Source organism: Hirundo rustica, chromosome 10, assembly GCF_015227805.2.
Source record: "Hirundo rustica isolate bHirRus1 chromosome 10, bHirRus1.pri.v3, whole genome shotgun sequence".
Taxonomy (NCBI): Eukaryota; Metazoa; Chordata; class Aves; order Passeriformes; family Hirundinidae; genus Hirundo; species Hirundo rustica.
The window spans coordinates 1,370,316-1,385,722 of NC_053459.1; the positions used below are offsets into that span (position 1 = coordinate 1,370,316).

The 15,407-nt window shown below is 51.4% G+C and overlaps 1 protein-coding gene across 1 annotated transcript; it reads right to left on the bottom strand.

Moving 5' to 3' along the window:
* Window positions 1-13,514: 13,514 nt before the first annotated feature.
* Window positions 13,515-15,204, bottom strand: LOC120757117 (transcription cofactor HES-6-like). Its single transcript, XM_040074242.2, has 4 exons — window positions 15,133-15,204; window positions 14,972-15,058; window positions 14,815-14,896; window positions 13,515-14,730 (listed from the first exon to the last, which is right to left on the bottom strand). The coding sequence occupies exons 1-4, from the start codon at window positions 15,196-15,198 to the stop codon at window positions 14,312-14,314; spliced, it is 654 nt and encodes a 217-aa protein (XP_039930176.1). The 5' UTR covers window positions 15,199-15,204; the 3' UTR covers window positions 13,515-14,311.
* Between the last annotated feature and the right edge of the window lie 203 nt (window positions 15,205-15,407).

The window sequence follows — 15,407 nt, forward strand, 5'->3', positions numbered from 1 at the left end:
GGAAATAAAATCATGTAATTTTTCTCTTGCGGTGAGAGAACACGTGTAATTTACTATACCAACCAGAGTATCAAATGGTATGTAAGTGAACCATTTTGTATTTTTCATTCTTCAGTGTAATAGCTATCGAATAGTGTCGTTTCTCTTCCCGTTTAGGCTAAATGAGGTTTCAATTTACTTTTTAAAAAAAAATCTCCAGGAAATAATGGAGTTGGAAAAAAAAAAAAAAAAAAAAAAAAAATAGATGTCTGCCTCAGGGCATGGAAAGCCCAGGAATGACCTGGCATGGCGCTGGCTGCAGGAGGATCTCTGGGGTCGCAGGGAGGGCTCAGTAACAGAGGCAGCTCGGGGCTCTGCGTGCAGAGACTCCCCTGCAGCCTGGGGCCAAACCCCGCCAGCTCCGTACTGCAATTTGTGCATTTAAACAGCGCGCGGCGTGGCACGGGGCGGGCAGCAGTGACAGTGGCAGCAGTGACTCTGGCAGCAGTGACAATGGCAGCAGTGACCATGGCAGCAGTGACAGTGGCAGCAGTGACTCTGGCAGCAGTGACCATGGCAGCAGTGACAGTTGCAGCAGTGACCATGGCAGCAGTGACACTGGCAGCAGTGACAGTGGCAGCAGTGACCATGGCAGCAGTGACAGTGGCAGCAGTGACACTGGCAGCAGTGACAATGGCAGCAGTGACAGTGGCAGCAGTGACAGTGGCAGCAGTGACACTGGCAGCAGTGACAATGGCAGCAGTGACAGTGGCAGCAGTGACCGTGGCAGCAGTGACCATGGCAGCAGTGACAGTGGCAGCAGTGACCATGGCAGCAGTGACACTGGCAGCAGTGACAGTGGCAGCAGTGACCATGGCAGCAGTGACAATGGCAGCAGTGACACTGGCAGCAGTGACACTGGCAGCAGTGACAGTGGCAGCAGTGACCATGGCAGCAGTGACAGTGGCAGCAGTGACAGTGGCAGCAGTGACAATGGCAGCAGTGACAATGGCAGCAGTGACCATGGCAGCAGTGACAATGGCAGCAGTGACAGTGGCAGCAGTGACCGTGGCAGCAGTGACAGTGGCAGCAGTGACAGTGGCAGCAGTGACAGTGGCAGCAGTGACCATGGCAGCAGTGACAATGGCAGCAGTGACACTGGCAGCAGTGACCGTGGCAGCAATGACACTGGCAGCAGTGACCATGGCAGCAGTGACCGTGGCAGCAGTGACCATGGCAGCAGTGACCATGGCAGCAGTGACAGTGGCAGCAGTGACACTGGCAGCAGTGACAATGGCAGCAGTGACACTGGCAGCAGTGACCATGGCAGCAGTGACACTGGCAGCAGTGACAGTGGCAGCAGTGACAGTGGCAGCAGTGACCATGGCAGCAGTGACAATGGCAGCAGTGACACTGGCAGCAGTGACAATGGCAGCAGTGACAGTGGCAGCAGTGACCGTGGCAGCAGTGACAATGGCAGCAGTGACCATGGCAGCAGTGACACTGGCAGCAGTGACAGTGGCAGCAGTGACAATGGCAGCAGTGACACTGGCAGCAGTGACACTGGCAGCAGTGACCATGGCAGCAGTGACCATGGCATCAGTGACAGTGGCAGCAGTGACCGTGGCAGCAGTGACCGTGGCAGCAGTGACCGTGGCAGCAGTGACAATGGCAGCAGTGACAGTGGCAGCAGTGACCGTGGCAGCAGTGACCATGGCAGCAGTGACACTGGCAGCAGTGACAGTGGCAGCAGTGACCGTGGCAGCAGTGACCGTGGCAGCAGTGACACTGGCAGCAGTGACCGTGGCAGCAGTGACAGTGGCAGCAGTGACCATGGCAGCAGTGACCATGGCAGCAGTGACAGTGGCAGCAGTGACAGTGGCAGCAGTGACCGTGGCAGCAGTGACAGTGGCAGCAGTGACACTGGCAGCAGTGACCATGGCAGCAGTGACCGTGGCAGCAGTGACAATGGCAGCAGTGACAGTGGCAGCAGTGACCGTGGCAGCAGTGACCATGGCAGCAGTGACAGTGGCAGCAGTGACAATGGCAGCAGTGACACTGGCAGCAGTGACAGTGGCAGCAGTGACAGTGGCAGCAGTGACCATGGCAGCAGTGACCATGGCAGCAGTGACAGTGGCAGCAGTGACCGTGGCAGCAGTGACACTGGCAGCAGTGACCGTGGCAGCAGTGACCGTGGCAGCAGTGACCGTGGCAGCAGTGACACTGGCAGCAGTGACACTGGCAGCAGTGACCATGGCAGCAGTGACCGTGGCATCAGTGACAGTGGCAGCAGTGACCGTGGCAGCAGTGACCGTGGCAGCAGTGACCGTGGCAGCAGTGACAGTGGCAGCAGTGACAGTGGCAGCAGTGACCGTGGCAGCAGTGACAATGGCAGCAGTGACACTGGCAGCAGTGACACTGGCAGCAGTGACAGTGGCAGCAGTGACAGTGGCAGCAGTGACAGTGGCAGCAGTGACCATGGCAGCAGTGACACTGGCAGCAGTGACAGTGGCAGCAGTGACCGTGGCAGCAGTGACAATGGCAGCAGTGACAGTGGCAGCAGTGACAGTGGCAGCAGTGACCGTGGCAGCGGTGACCATGGCAGCGGTGACCGTGGCAGCAGTGACAATGGCAGCAGTGACAGTGGCAGCAGTGACACTGGCAGCAGTGTGGCCAGCGCGAGGTATTTCCAGCGCCTACACGCAGCTGTCTTTGCGAGCCTCTTCCTTTTCTGTGCTCTGAGGAGCTGCTGCCCGCCTGTGAACGGGGCAGAATCAGTGCCAGCTGCTTGGGGAGGGGAGGGGATGGGCAGAGCAGAGCAGGGAGGGGATGGGGCAGGGCAGGGAGGGGATGGGCAGGGCAGGGAGGGGATGGGGCAGGGCAGGGCAGGGAGGGGATGGGGAGAGCAGGGAGGGGATGGGGCAGGGCAGGGAGGGGATGGGGCAGGGCAGGGAGGGGATGGGCAGAGCAGGGCAGGGAGGGGATGGGGAGAGCAGGGAGGGGATGGGCAGGGCAGGGCAGGGAGGGGATGGGGCAGGGCAGGGCAGGGAGGGGATGGGCAGAGCAGGGAGGGGATGGGCAGGGCAGAGCAGGGAGGGGATGGGGCAGAGCAGAGCAGGGAGGGGATGGGCAGGGCAGGGAGGGGATGGGGCAGGGCAGGGCAGGGAGGGGATGGGCAGAGGAGAGCAGGGAGGGGATGGGGCAGGGCAGGGAGGGGATGGGGCAGGGCAGAGCAGGGAGGGGATGGGGCAGGGCAGGGAGGGGATGGGGCAGGGCAGGGAGGGGATGGGGCAGAGCAGGGCAGGGAGGGGATGGGGCAGGGCAGAGCAGGGAGGGGATGGGGCAGAGCAGAGCAGGGAGGGGATGGGCAGAGGAGAGCACCTTCTCTTCCCATCTGATTTCTGTGGAGATTCCTGCCCCTTCCTGAGCCCCACATCCCTGAGGGCAGCAAAACCCCACTTCACTCGCCGTGGCCTTCAAGTTCTCCAAGGCGTCCCTTCCTTTTAGAGACAAAGCCAAGTATAAATATATTTATTCTAGAATTGTGGTGGGTTTTTTTAATTGCCAAAGCCGTGTGGCAATACTGAAGGATTCCCACATCGTATAAAGAACTAGGAAATTCTTCCATTGTCGTCAGCTTCCATTGTCTTTCATTATACAAAACGATGGTTGCTAAACTCTTTTCCATAAAGGCTTCTAAAGCTTTGGATGCAGTCAGGCAGTGAATTTCACGTTATTTTAGTAATAATTACTTTGTATTACATGAGCAGTGAATTTAAACGTGTTCGGCTATAAAGACCTGATTAGGAACACACATCTGAACAACGCTGTTTTATTGGTCCTGCCAGCACCCTAAAATACCTGCCCTGTATGTGCTCTACCATTACGAGGTGAAGCTTAAGTCTTAAATTTTAATAGAATTTTCAGGATTTTTAAGGAAAATCTGTTTTGTTTTGTTTTGGTTTTTTTTGTCTGATAGTCGCAGCTAACAGGGGGTGGGATAAAGGTGTCTGTAACTCAATCTGAGAACACCGTTTATGGTCTCACATCGATTTCATGGCACAACGATATCAATCGAAGCAGAAGCATACTGTAAATGGTTTTACAGGTTTCACTTAGTGACAGAATTAGTTTGATGAAGTGATGTATGGCTGCATTTACCACCTCATTCAGCGTTCATGGGCCTGTGAAGTTTGTGGTGTGCCCTTTCACTCATTGCACTGACTTTGCAGGTAAAGTCTTTTTGGGTGGATTTGACAGGATCAAAGGGCCCAAAGGCTCAGCAAGTTGTGGGACAGTGCCCATGGTGCCCTCTGAGGGGAGCTTGGGGTATCTTGGGCACATAAATCCTGCATGGATGAATGAGCTGCCAGTAAACCGGCGCAGGGAGTGCAGCACTGAGTCCTGATCTGGTTTGAGAAGGGTCTAGAAATGGAGGTGGCATTTGTCACCTCGATAATTCACACAGTCCAACTCACTTATTCAAGCATTTCCAAAGAAAACTTGTGAAACTTTCAGATGTAAAACTTGTCTTTCTGTTGAGAGGAAAGAAATCTGTATTATTTGTTCTGCAGGGGTGCCCCAGGAGTGTGGATGCAAGAGCCTTCCCCAAATTCCGCAGGTTTTATCCACACACACGGTGGTGACTTGAAGCTGGTTGCCGAAACTTACCGTGAGTAAATTGCTGTAATTAAATGTATCTCCAGCCTTCCAAGCATTGTTTCTGTGCTGCTAAGGCTGTGAGATAAAGCTGGGCTTTTAGCTGAGCTGTGACACCTGGGCTATATATAGAAGGTGACAGCTCGCTGCTCTTGGGAACATTTGGGTTGTTGCACTCTGGTTTGTGACTTCCATGAAAGAATTGGAGGAAGAGGATAATAACACAGTTCCAAAGGGCACTGCCTCTTCGAAACTGCTTAACACTATCTTTTTAAAAATAGTTTTATTAACAGCAAAACACATTTTTTCTTTCTTTGGATGAGATAGAATTTGAGATTTCTCAAATTCTCTGACAAGAGAATTTGTGAAAGAAACAAGGATGAACTGCTCTTGAGGCTTGAGGACGTTTGGATCTTTAGGAACATTTTAACTAAATGGAAGTAAGGAGCTGTTAAAATACAAGAAGGAAAGAAAGACACAGGGCTAAATCTTTGTGCACCTATAATCTGTGACCAAAACAAACAAGAAAGCTGTCAAAACAGGGAAGGCTGGACTTGCCCTGTGTCTAGACAAAAAAAGTAGGACAGAGAAAAGTGACGTTTAGAGCTTTTAGCAAAAGAATCTACAGCTGCAGAACCCAACCCCATGAAGGGCTGTGTTGATCCGGGCTGTGTGCTAAGCTGCATTGTCAGATCAGTACAGATCTGAACTCTAAGGCAGCATGAGTCAAATCAAAATTGTGTGTCCAGGCACTTTAGATTTTGGGTTCTTTGAAAACCAAACCCCAGATAAGTAACTGAGCTGCTTGAATCTCTTGGAAACTTTATCCAGAAAAATGTCTGAAATATCACTGTCCAAACAGTTCCTTAATATCGAATGTTCTCTAAAAACAAAACCAGTAAGTACAAAACCTGTATAAAATGATACTCTTTTGTTCTAGGGGAAGGACAGGGGAAGTGGAGCCCTTCCTCTTTGGAAGGTGTGTGTTTGATGTGGTGCTGCTCTGATGCCATGGTTACAGGCACTGCTGAAAGCGAACCCCAGCACCAGGGGGGCTCTCCCTCTTCTCCAGTCTCCCTTTCCCTGCCCATCGCTGACATTCTAACAGGAGATGCAGCAAGGCTGAAGGCTCACGTGTTTCAGCCTCACAAAGGACCAGAGGTCAAAACCTTTTAATTTGGGCTGGAAAGCCAAATCTCCCCATTACTGTAGGATTCTGCTGCGTTTCATGGGGGATGCAGTGTGAGCAGCAGTTTTGTTCTGGTTTCTCACCAACAAGAAATGAAGGAAAGGTGAAGACAGCACACTCACTGGAGGCTTTCTCACAAACTGATCGGTTTTCCCAGAAGTGGTGGCACAAACTGGGATCCACAGCTAAATCCCTTCCTGCTTGGGCAGCCACTGCTGTGCTCTCATGGCAAGGAGCTGTGCCTCCCTGTGCTCAGTGACCGTAGAGGCTGCACTGGACACCTGACAGAAGGAGTGCCAGAGCAAAGAATCCACCTGTCTGTGCCCACAAGATCTAGAAGTACATGGCATGGGCTCTAAAGTGCTCAAGGAGGGAGGTAACACCTGAGAGTTCCCGTGGTGTTGCCAGCATTGCAGGAATCCCTTTGCCCGGGGCAGGCAGTAGGGATGTAAGCATTCTGTTTGGGAGGGGAAGGGGAAGAACAAAAAACCCACAACCAAACCAAAGGATGCTTGAATACCTGTAACTTTTTTCTTTCCTGATCTACTTATTTTGCATGACATGGATTCTGTTTGTTTGCATATTTCATTTTCCATCTGGCCCGTGTCATTTGCATTCTATTTATTTTAAATGCATGTATGTGGCTGAGTCAGAGTGGTCACTGCCAGGCTGACCAGGGGAACCCTTCCCTGAAGTGTTCAGTGTTGGGTGAGACTTAACAAATCTCTTTGGGTGACCACAGGGAGCAGAGTTTATGCATCTGTCATTCACCCATCAGCACTCGCTCTTCATGTAAGACCTTAGTGATTCATCCAATTCCTGAGTCTCACAATATTTGAGTCATAGGAGACTTAAGAATGTAAAATTTCAGGAGCCTTTTTCAGCTGAATTGGCCACTTGGCTTGAAAGACATGTGACCAGTTTTTCATTGATGTAATTCTGGAGTTTAATTCACACTGCCTGAACACAGAATGGAGGCAGGGGTGTCTGGCAGCAGACTCCATGCTGGGAAACTGAGAATATTTTGTTTGTTTTGAATGTACTTGCTTGAATTTCATATATGATACAAATTAAAGTGCAAGAAAACATTGGCTTGATTCAACAGCAGTGGCTGGCAGCAGGAGAGTTGATTTTAGGGAAGATTGGCAGTTCTGAGAGATTAGCAGATGCTCTGGCCTTACAGATTCATTCTCCCTTGTAGCTTAAGTTAGAGTTCTTTAGTCCCCTTCCCTTCTTCCTTTGCCCCTTGCCTCTCTGTGCTATGGAATGATTGATTGTTAACAGCTGTAAATTGGTGTGTGACTGTATAAACCCACAAAAGACACAGGGAAGTTGTTGGTACGTTCTGGTTTTATTGCCTTTCCCCCCAAGAAACCCTGAGATATTACTTCTCCCTCCTTTGTATAGCTCTTGATAAAACTAGACAAGAGCAAACTGTTCTTGGCTGTCATAACAACTTGCCCATCAGCATAATGATTCTGTTGCATCTTTTAAAAAACCCAAATTCCCAAGGTGTTAGAGCAAGCAGGTACTGCTGCGTGTCCTCCCTGGAAACACAGACAATTCTTCTAGCAAAAAGCTGACAGGTAAGAATTTGGTCGGTGTTTTTTGTTTGCTTTTCTTTTTAAAGGGCTTCAGGGAGTAGATTGTAATTTCAGCAACAGAGGAGTGGTGCTTCTGGGAAGGAAAAGGCTGGGAGCTGAGTCCTGAGTAAGCACAGAGCAGCATTAGGGACCTGGGGTTTTGCATTGTGCTTTGACACTGGAGTTTTGCAGCCGAGGAGCGACGCTCCAGCTCGGCGCTGCCTGAAAGGATGTGAATCATTTTTCCTGCTTCCTGCAGCAGCTGAAAGTGCAGAGTGTCCCACTGCTCCTTACCCACTGTGGTCACTGTGTGGTACCAGTGCAGCTGCGTGCGCCAGGCCCACTGATGCCTTAGGATTTTAGCTTTTATATTTTTCAGATCCTGTACTGCTTTAGGGTACAACTCTAAACTCCACAGCCTCTCAGCTGCTGTTCTCCTGTTTTATTCAGACACAACAATTCCTGTGGGCCTGAAACTCAAGGACATCTCACTGTCTCAGGCCCCAAGAGATGTAAACAACAATGAATTGGGGGGCAAACTTGGAGTAAATGACTTCATTACCTGAAGCTGTAATTGGAGCATTGACCCCTGAGATGTAAATGAACCAAACTCGTAATTGTCTGAAAAACTCCTGGCCATCGTCCGCCTTGGGTGTGGCCTCTGGGAGGCTCTGACTGCCCAAGGTGTATCTGTTGAAGGCCTTTAATACCCATTTTATTCTCTTAAAACTCCTGGCCATCGTCCGCCTTGGGTGTGGCCTCTGGGAGGCTCTGACTGCCCAAGGTGTATCTGTTGAAGGCCTTTAATACCCATTTTATTCTCTTAATGTTGTCTATGCTCTGTTCTAGAGGGCCACTTCAAGGCATCCCCAGCAGGTGTGATGTGGGACTGCTTTGTGCCCTTTGCGTCTTAAAACCTTCTCTTTGAGACCAAGTGCATTCGGGAGCTCTCCAAATTCTGTCACTTCATTTAAAGCTTGCTGGGGAACAAAGGACATCCTGGGTGCTCTGCAGAGGTACCTTAAGGCTCCTGAGGAGTCTTGGGCTTCCCTGAGTTCATGTGTTGGCTTAGTAAGAAATGCTGGTTCAGTTGAGGGATTAATGAGCGGGAGGCTCACAGCTGCTTGGGAAGCAGCAGCTCCTCAGCAGAGATTTGCACCAAAATCCCAGATTTTGGTAAGAAGCTGTGTGCTCCCTCTGCCTGGATGGGAGGATTCAATTGCACTCCTTTTCTGACCTGTTAATCTGCTCCTGTGAACAAGAGAGAGAAACTGGACCGGGATTTTGTGTGTAAAGTAGTCCTGGGCTCCTGGTACTGTGCAGGCATCTGCTGAGAATCTGCTGAGCAGGAAAAGAATCTGAGCATGTTGTTTTGGAAGGTGGAAGTGTGGAGGTAGATATTGTCAACGTTGGGGTTGTGAACATCAAGTGACATTTGCAGGCCCAAAGGAGGCAGATTGGCTCAGCTGGTGAGGTTCAGTTCTTGGTGAGACGTGTGGGTGCTGTGAACGACCCCTCCCCGCTGGTGGAAGAGGCTGATGGGGCTGATGAGTCTCTTCTGGGCTTCCCCCCTTCCTCAGGATGGGGAATATTGATTACAAAACCTATTGCAGGGTGACAGTGGAAGGGGTCTCACAGTGACTTTGCTCAGCACTGGCTGGTTCCAGTGAACTTTGGGATAGGAAGATTGGAAGTCTGAAGTTTTGTGTGCGTGTCGATCACGGATGATGCCAAGCCTAAAACACGGCCAGGTTCCCAGAGGGGACATGAGAAGCTGAAACCCATTCCAGGAACTCCTGGGCGGGCACCCAGGCTCTGGGGGATGGCAGGAATGCCCCTTCCCTCTCAGTGGACACAGGCATATCATTTTAAGGATGCTTTAAGCTGTGCCTCTCTGGTGATGATTTTAAATTAGGCTGCTCTCCTTTGTACTTAAATGGTGCGGGAGCTTTGCAGAGTTCAGCTGAGGGTGACTGAATCTGTGCAGTTCCTGAAGTGGCCTTTGGATGCATATTTGAAGATGCCTTGGCTCTGAGCTTCCTCAAACTACTCTCTGCTTTCTACTATTTTAGCCAGAGACCAATGCAATAACCATAAAACCACAAACTGAGTTATTTTTACACTTAAGAGATCCGAGGCCAGAAGGGATCTGTTAATATAATTACTTGTATGTTGTTGTTTTACTAAGTTTTTGTTTGTAACCAAAGCAACTTGTATTTGCTTCTGGAAATATATCCTATCTCACTTGACATAAAAAGAAAGGAAATTCATTACTTCTTCCAGTGTCTCATTTCAAACCTTTTCCTTCTCATTTCAGACAATCTGGACCTACTATCTAGGTCTTGGCACTTAAGGCTCTACTTTATTGGATTAAAAGACTTCTTGAAGCCATGACTTCCTCAGCTGGTGAGCTATAGAACATATGTGTAATGCAACACAGACAGTGTAACTAATCAAATCGCCCTCAGTAATCGTCTTGTTTAACTAAATTAACTTAAGGCCTCGTGCTCTGAGCTGTATTTTCATGTTTGAATGCTTTCTGAACCACCTTGGATTTTTTTTTAACCTCCTTAAAATGTAGTGCAATGAATTCCACTTGCTGAAAACTGTAATGAAATGCTAATGTTGCGTAGGGAACTAAAATCCCATGGAACAAGGGTTTTCCCCTTTGCTTTTCCTTTAGCTTAGCTCATGCAGAAGCCTGAGAGGTCTAAAGTGGACAATTTAGAGACACTATCCATTTAGATAACTGTGGGCTCAGGAATTTGCTAGAGGATGCAACTTGGAAACAGGCATCTTATTTAAAAAAAAAACCAACAAAAAAAATCTTTTAGATGGCAGAGGAAGGGTAGACTCTCAGTTAAGACAGCTGGATCAGTGTGTGAATCCCTGCTTTTTCCATATGCTTCCTGCATGACCTTGGAACCATTCTGCTCTTCTGTGGAGCAAGATGCTGTTCCCTGCCAGTCCCATCCACGCTGACTTGTGTGTATCAGGGTCAAGTGAGGATGGCCCAGACCACGGCCTGGGGCACACGACAGGAACTGTGCTGCTTGATCCAGTTGTTTTCATCTCCAAAGAGCAAGTGGCTTGGACAAAGGTTTGGGTGTGTTCCAGCAGGTGAATGGGGGATCTGTAAAACCTGTGTGTCTGCAGGGTGGAGGAGCAGACAGACTGGAGAGCTGCTGCTGTGAGTGTGTGCACAGCTGTGCTTGGACATGAGCCCAGAAATTGTGAAATCCTCAAACTGGGCTCCAGCAGCTGGAGCTGTCAAGAGTGGATGGCCCCTTGGGGATGTGGGGTTGTTATCTGTGAAGAGTTTACCATAATGTGGCAAGGCTCTGGGTGCCAGGATTAACCAACACTCACTCCGGCACTTCTACAGGAATAAATCCTCCTTTTTTTGGGACGTTTTGGTACCATTCTGCTAACAGCAGCATCGTGGATGGTAAGAAATGTAAGCTGTGTTACAGACAGGAACCAGCTGCCTGCTGAGCAGAGATTCCCTGCATGATGTCTGCACCCCCTACACCTGCTGCTGAGGCCTGGGGTGGTTGTATTCTTTTATCCTTTTAATTGGAATAGAGACTGAAACATTTATTTGGAGAGGGATGCTTGCTCGTGGGAGATGAAAGGTGTAAAGTTGATTGGTGTGATTTAAAAGCTTGATTGTGCCTCCTGGCCAGAGGCTCTGATAAAAGACCTGGCACATGTTGCCAAGAGGTTGGGAAGAGGTTTGAACTCCAAGTCCTCCCAGCTGACCTGGTCTAACAAGGAGCATTTTTCCCCTGTAACAGGTGTGAGTGACTGACATGCAAAGAGAGGGGAAACTGAGCCCTTCTATTATTCTCCACCTGCATATCAAACGAGAGGAGTCCTGTTAGATCAGATGGTCTGTATTACTTTGGAATGGAAAAGAATAAAGGCAGTTTCCATAAAGGACTTGAAAAGCTTCCCTGGTTTTTCATCAGTGCTGTTGGAAACCTTCCTTCCCCATACAGCCCCTTCCCCAAAATACTCACCTCTTCCTGCCTTTGTCAGGCAAGTGTCAGATTTGACACCTGTGCAGTAAGGTACAGAAATGCAAATGGACAAATCCAGCAACATCTAATCAGAGGATGTAAACTTTCTGCGAACCTAATTTGTGGATTAAAATTAAAAAAAAAAAAAAAAAAAAGGAAAAAAAAAAGGGAAAAAAAAAGCCATATTGCTGGCACATTTCTAAAATGCTTTTAACACTATTGAAAAACTCCTCGTAGTACTGGCTTTTCTCTTCAGGCAGTACAGCACTGGTAAGTGCTCAGGGGAAAGGGCTGCAATCCCTCTGCTCTTCTCAACCACTCCAGCTTTGGGAGAGCAGTGGCCTCACAGCCCCACTGCCTGTTCTTCCTGCAGCAGAGAGAAGGGGATGTGCCCAGGTGTCCAGCCCAGGAAGGGCTCCCAGGCTCTGGGAAGGGCAGCAGCACAAGCAGGAATGGGAAAAGCAACAGGAACCTGGGAAGACCAGCTTTGGCTTCCATTCTCCAAGGCCAGCAGAAGGAAAGTTGAGCACCACATCTGCGGTGCTGCTGAGCATTGAAGACTTTGCCTCAAGCTGCCCCCAGTTCCTGCTGAACCAAAACTGGACTTTTATGTTGACTTAGGGCTGTTTCTGTCACCAAAGTGTCAGGATTTGCACTGGCTTTCACAGGAGCATTAGAGAGCCCCAACACAAGCATCTTTCATCTCACGGAGATGAAGCCAAGCTGCCTCTGGTGGTCCTGCAGCAGCAGGGGAGAGGCTGCCTGGGGCCAGGATCAGCCCTGGATGTCACTGCCGAAGCCACTGAGCTCAGGCAGGGTCTGAGCGCTGCTGTGAGCCACGGGCTGGGCTGTGGTTGCTGCTGCCACGTTAAAGAACTGGGCTGTGGCTGCAGCTCCCTCTCAAGGGTCTTTTCCAGCCATTAGACGTGAGGGGCTCTGGCTGAGCAGGGTCACAACACAGGCTCAGGAGTTGTGTGTAAACTGCCCACGGGGATACAGGGAGCTCTGAGCTAAGAGGGGAGAGAGATGTATCAAACACGATGTGAGACCTGAGGGAAATTGATATAAATAAACCTGGACTTGGGCTAGAGAGGTGCAGCCTCAGTCCAAGAGGTCAGCAGCTGTCTGGGTGTTAGTTTTAGTGCAAGTGTCTCAGGCTTCACTTACACTTCAAACCCCAACCTCCCTCCCTAAAGCAGAAAGGTCACTACAGAGGCTCTCACCTGCCCTTGCTCAACTGGTTTTTGCCCCTCTCATCCATTTCAAAGGGAAGGTAGCACAACAGGGAATGAGAAGGACCAAACACTTTAATGGACTCCTTTGTACAAGAACACCCACCTCAGGTGGGAAAAAAAAAAAAACAACAAAGGCAAGACCCTGCCAGCACTTCACTTTCTACCTTTATTATTCCATGGGGTTATTTACAAAGGTATATGTCTAGTCCTTTGGTCATTGGGTTGTTTCCTTTCTCGCTTGTTCTATCTTTGGGAACTTCCATGTATTAAGACACTTCACAATCCCTTTTTTCCTCTCTACAATGACAGATCTCTAAAGGTATTGTATCACACCATAATGAACCTGGCATCTCCCCAAAGCAGGAACCAGGAGGGGTCAAACCTCACAGATAAGAATGCTGAGGGTCCCTCTCCAAGCCCCCAGAAACATTAAAGAACGCTTTCCACATCCACTGCACTCTCCATTCAAGGGAGTCTTTTTTGCTCTCCACCAACAAAAAAAAAAAAAAACCAAACCAACCCCAAGGAGCAAACCCCTGCCTTGTGAAGTTATGTCCCAGGACAGGATTTGCCTAGCACTTCTGAAGTTGGGGCTGTGCATGTGTGAGCAACGCTGTCAGATGGCAAATCAAGTAGAGTAGGTTTGAGACTGGCATCCAGACCAACCAGCCACAAACTCTGTGGCCTAAGACAACTTCAGCCAGTATAACCTTTCTCATTCAATAAACTTAAGTGTCAACTAGAATTAAACAAAAGAAGTATTTGAATTCCAAGAGTTAACAATGCTAAGTCCTTATTAGCAGCATTGTTTCTGTTATATACGCATACCAGTGTTAAGAGCCAAAAAGAGGGAGCTCTATTTTTAATGTTCTTAAATGGGCTAGAAGCGCATCACATTACACAATATATGCCACATTGTGAATTCAGGGGTTTTTTTATTAAAGATTAAAAATAAAAAACATCTGACACCCTAATATACATAAACTCACAATAAACTCAAATGTGCTAAAAGCAAAATGTGCATAAAGACACTCATTTCTAAAAGGCACCCTGCCACCAACATCTTTTAAAATGCTTGTCTAATTCCACCAGGTTTCTAGTTTTCTCTCCCTTCCCTAAAGGTGAGACTTTAGATTGCTACTAGGAACAGATGTTCCCCCCACTGACACCTTTCAGGGGTCTGTGCTATCACTAGAACGCTTAAAACCACGCATGCAGACTTAGCTCAAGCTTCTTCTGGAATTAACTATCCTGATTTAAAATGCACAAGGGCTTTTTCTTAAAAGGTAGTGGTGTTTGGGCCCTAAGGGCCACGAAGAAACAGGGCTATAAAATAACTGCTGCGTCTCCACCAAAAAGCTTGGCTGCTACAAACCAATTCCCTCCCACCCCCCGCCCCGCCATCCTCGTAAAAACAACCCCTAGAGTTACAAAATGCTGCACACGCACACACACAGAGGGATGAAATGTTAACGCGTGGGCTATTAGGCTGTCAGGGCGTGACAGCGTCAGAGCGCCCGAGTCCCCCAGTCACAGCGCTGCCAGCCGCGCACACACACACACACTCAGACACGCTCGCACACACGCCTGTGCGGGGGCACCCTGCCCTCCCCGTAGGTAGGTCTGCGCTGCCTCCTTTCCCTGTTACCAGGGTCTCCACATGGATTTGGGCAAGCCGGGCGAGGGCAGGCCCTGCGTCTGGGACGCGTCCAGTCCGTCCGTGGAGGTCTGGCCCGGCTCGGCCTCGTCCGAGTCGGAGCAAGCCTCTTCGCTGGGGGCGGGCGAGAGCGCCGGGGCGGGCAGGGCCAGGCCGGGGCGGGCCGCGGCCGGCGCCTCTCCGGCGGGCCAGGGGCCGAGCGCCGGCTCCCCCAAAACGTCCGTGATCGAGTCCGGGCGGCCGCCCTCGCTGAGGGGCATGGACTCCAGCAGGTGGTTGAGCAGCTCGGCGGCCGTGGTGGCGTCAATGCCGGGGCAGCTGGAGACGAAGGTGTGCACCTCGTGCATGCACTGGATGTACCCCGCGGCGAAGCGCTCGCTGGCCTCGAGGAGCCGCCGCCCGCCCCCTGCGCCGCGGCGGACAGAGAGGGGCGCGGGTGAGGCGGGGCCCGGGCCGGGCGCCCCCCGCCGCCCCCCGGGCCCGCACTCACCGCGGGCGCGGCGCTCCAGCGCGGCCCGCACCCGCCGCACCGTCCTCTCCAGCACCTCCGCGTTCTCCAGCTTCGCCTGAAACTGACCCGGGGCACCGCGGCCGTCAGCGCGGCCCCGGGCCCCGCCGGCCCCCGCCCCGCCGCGCCGCCGCCTCACCTCGCCGTCGGCCAGCAGCAGCCGCAGCTCCCGCAAGCTCTCGTTGATGCGCGCCCGGCGCTTCTTCTCCACCAGCGGCTTCTTCGTCTGCGGGGACAACAGCGCCGTCAGCCCCCCCGCGCCCGGCACCCGCCCCGCCCTCCGCGGCCCCCGCCGCTCACCCTCCGGTCGACGCGGGGCTCCGCGCAGCCCTCGCCCCGCGGCGGGCGGTCCGTGCCCGGCGCCATGGCCGCGCCGCCTCCTGCGCTCCGCGCCGCTCCCGCCCCGCGCCCGCGCTTATAGCCCGGGATTTGCATGTCAATGAGCCCATTGGCCGCGCCGCGCGGGCAGCGCCGAGCGTTGGCCGAACGGGCCAATGGCCGCCGCGCGCTTTGTCTGCGGCGGGGCGGGGCGGGGCGGGGCCGGGCCGGGCCGGCGAGCGGGAGCGACCCCGCCG

What these genes read in the sequence shown, in the direction of transcription:
- LOC120757117 (XM_040074242.2), bottom strand. Translation starts at nt 15,198, where the DNA reads ATGGCGCCGGGCACGGACCGCCCGCCGCGGGGCGAGGGCTGCGCGGAG. An exon ending in AGCCCCGCGTCGACCGGAGG is followed by an intron (nt 15,059 to 15,132) that starts GTGAGCGGCGGG and finishes TTGTCCCCGCAG; the next exon opens with ACGAAGAAGCCGCTGGTGGA. An exon ending in TGCTGCTGGCCGACGGCGAG is followed by an intron (nt 14,897 to 14,971) that starts GTGAGGCGGCGG and finishes GCCCCGGGTCAG; the next exon opens with TTTCAGGCGAAGCTGGAGAA.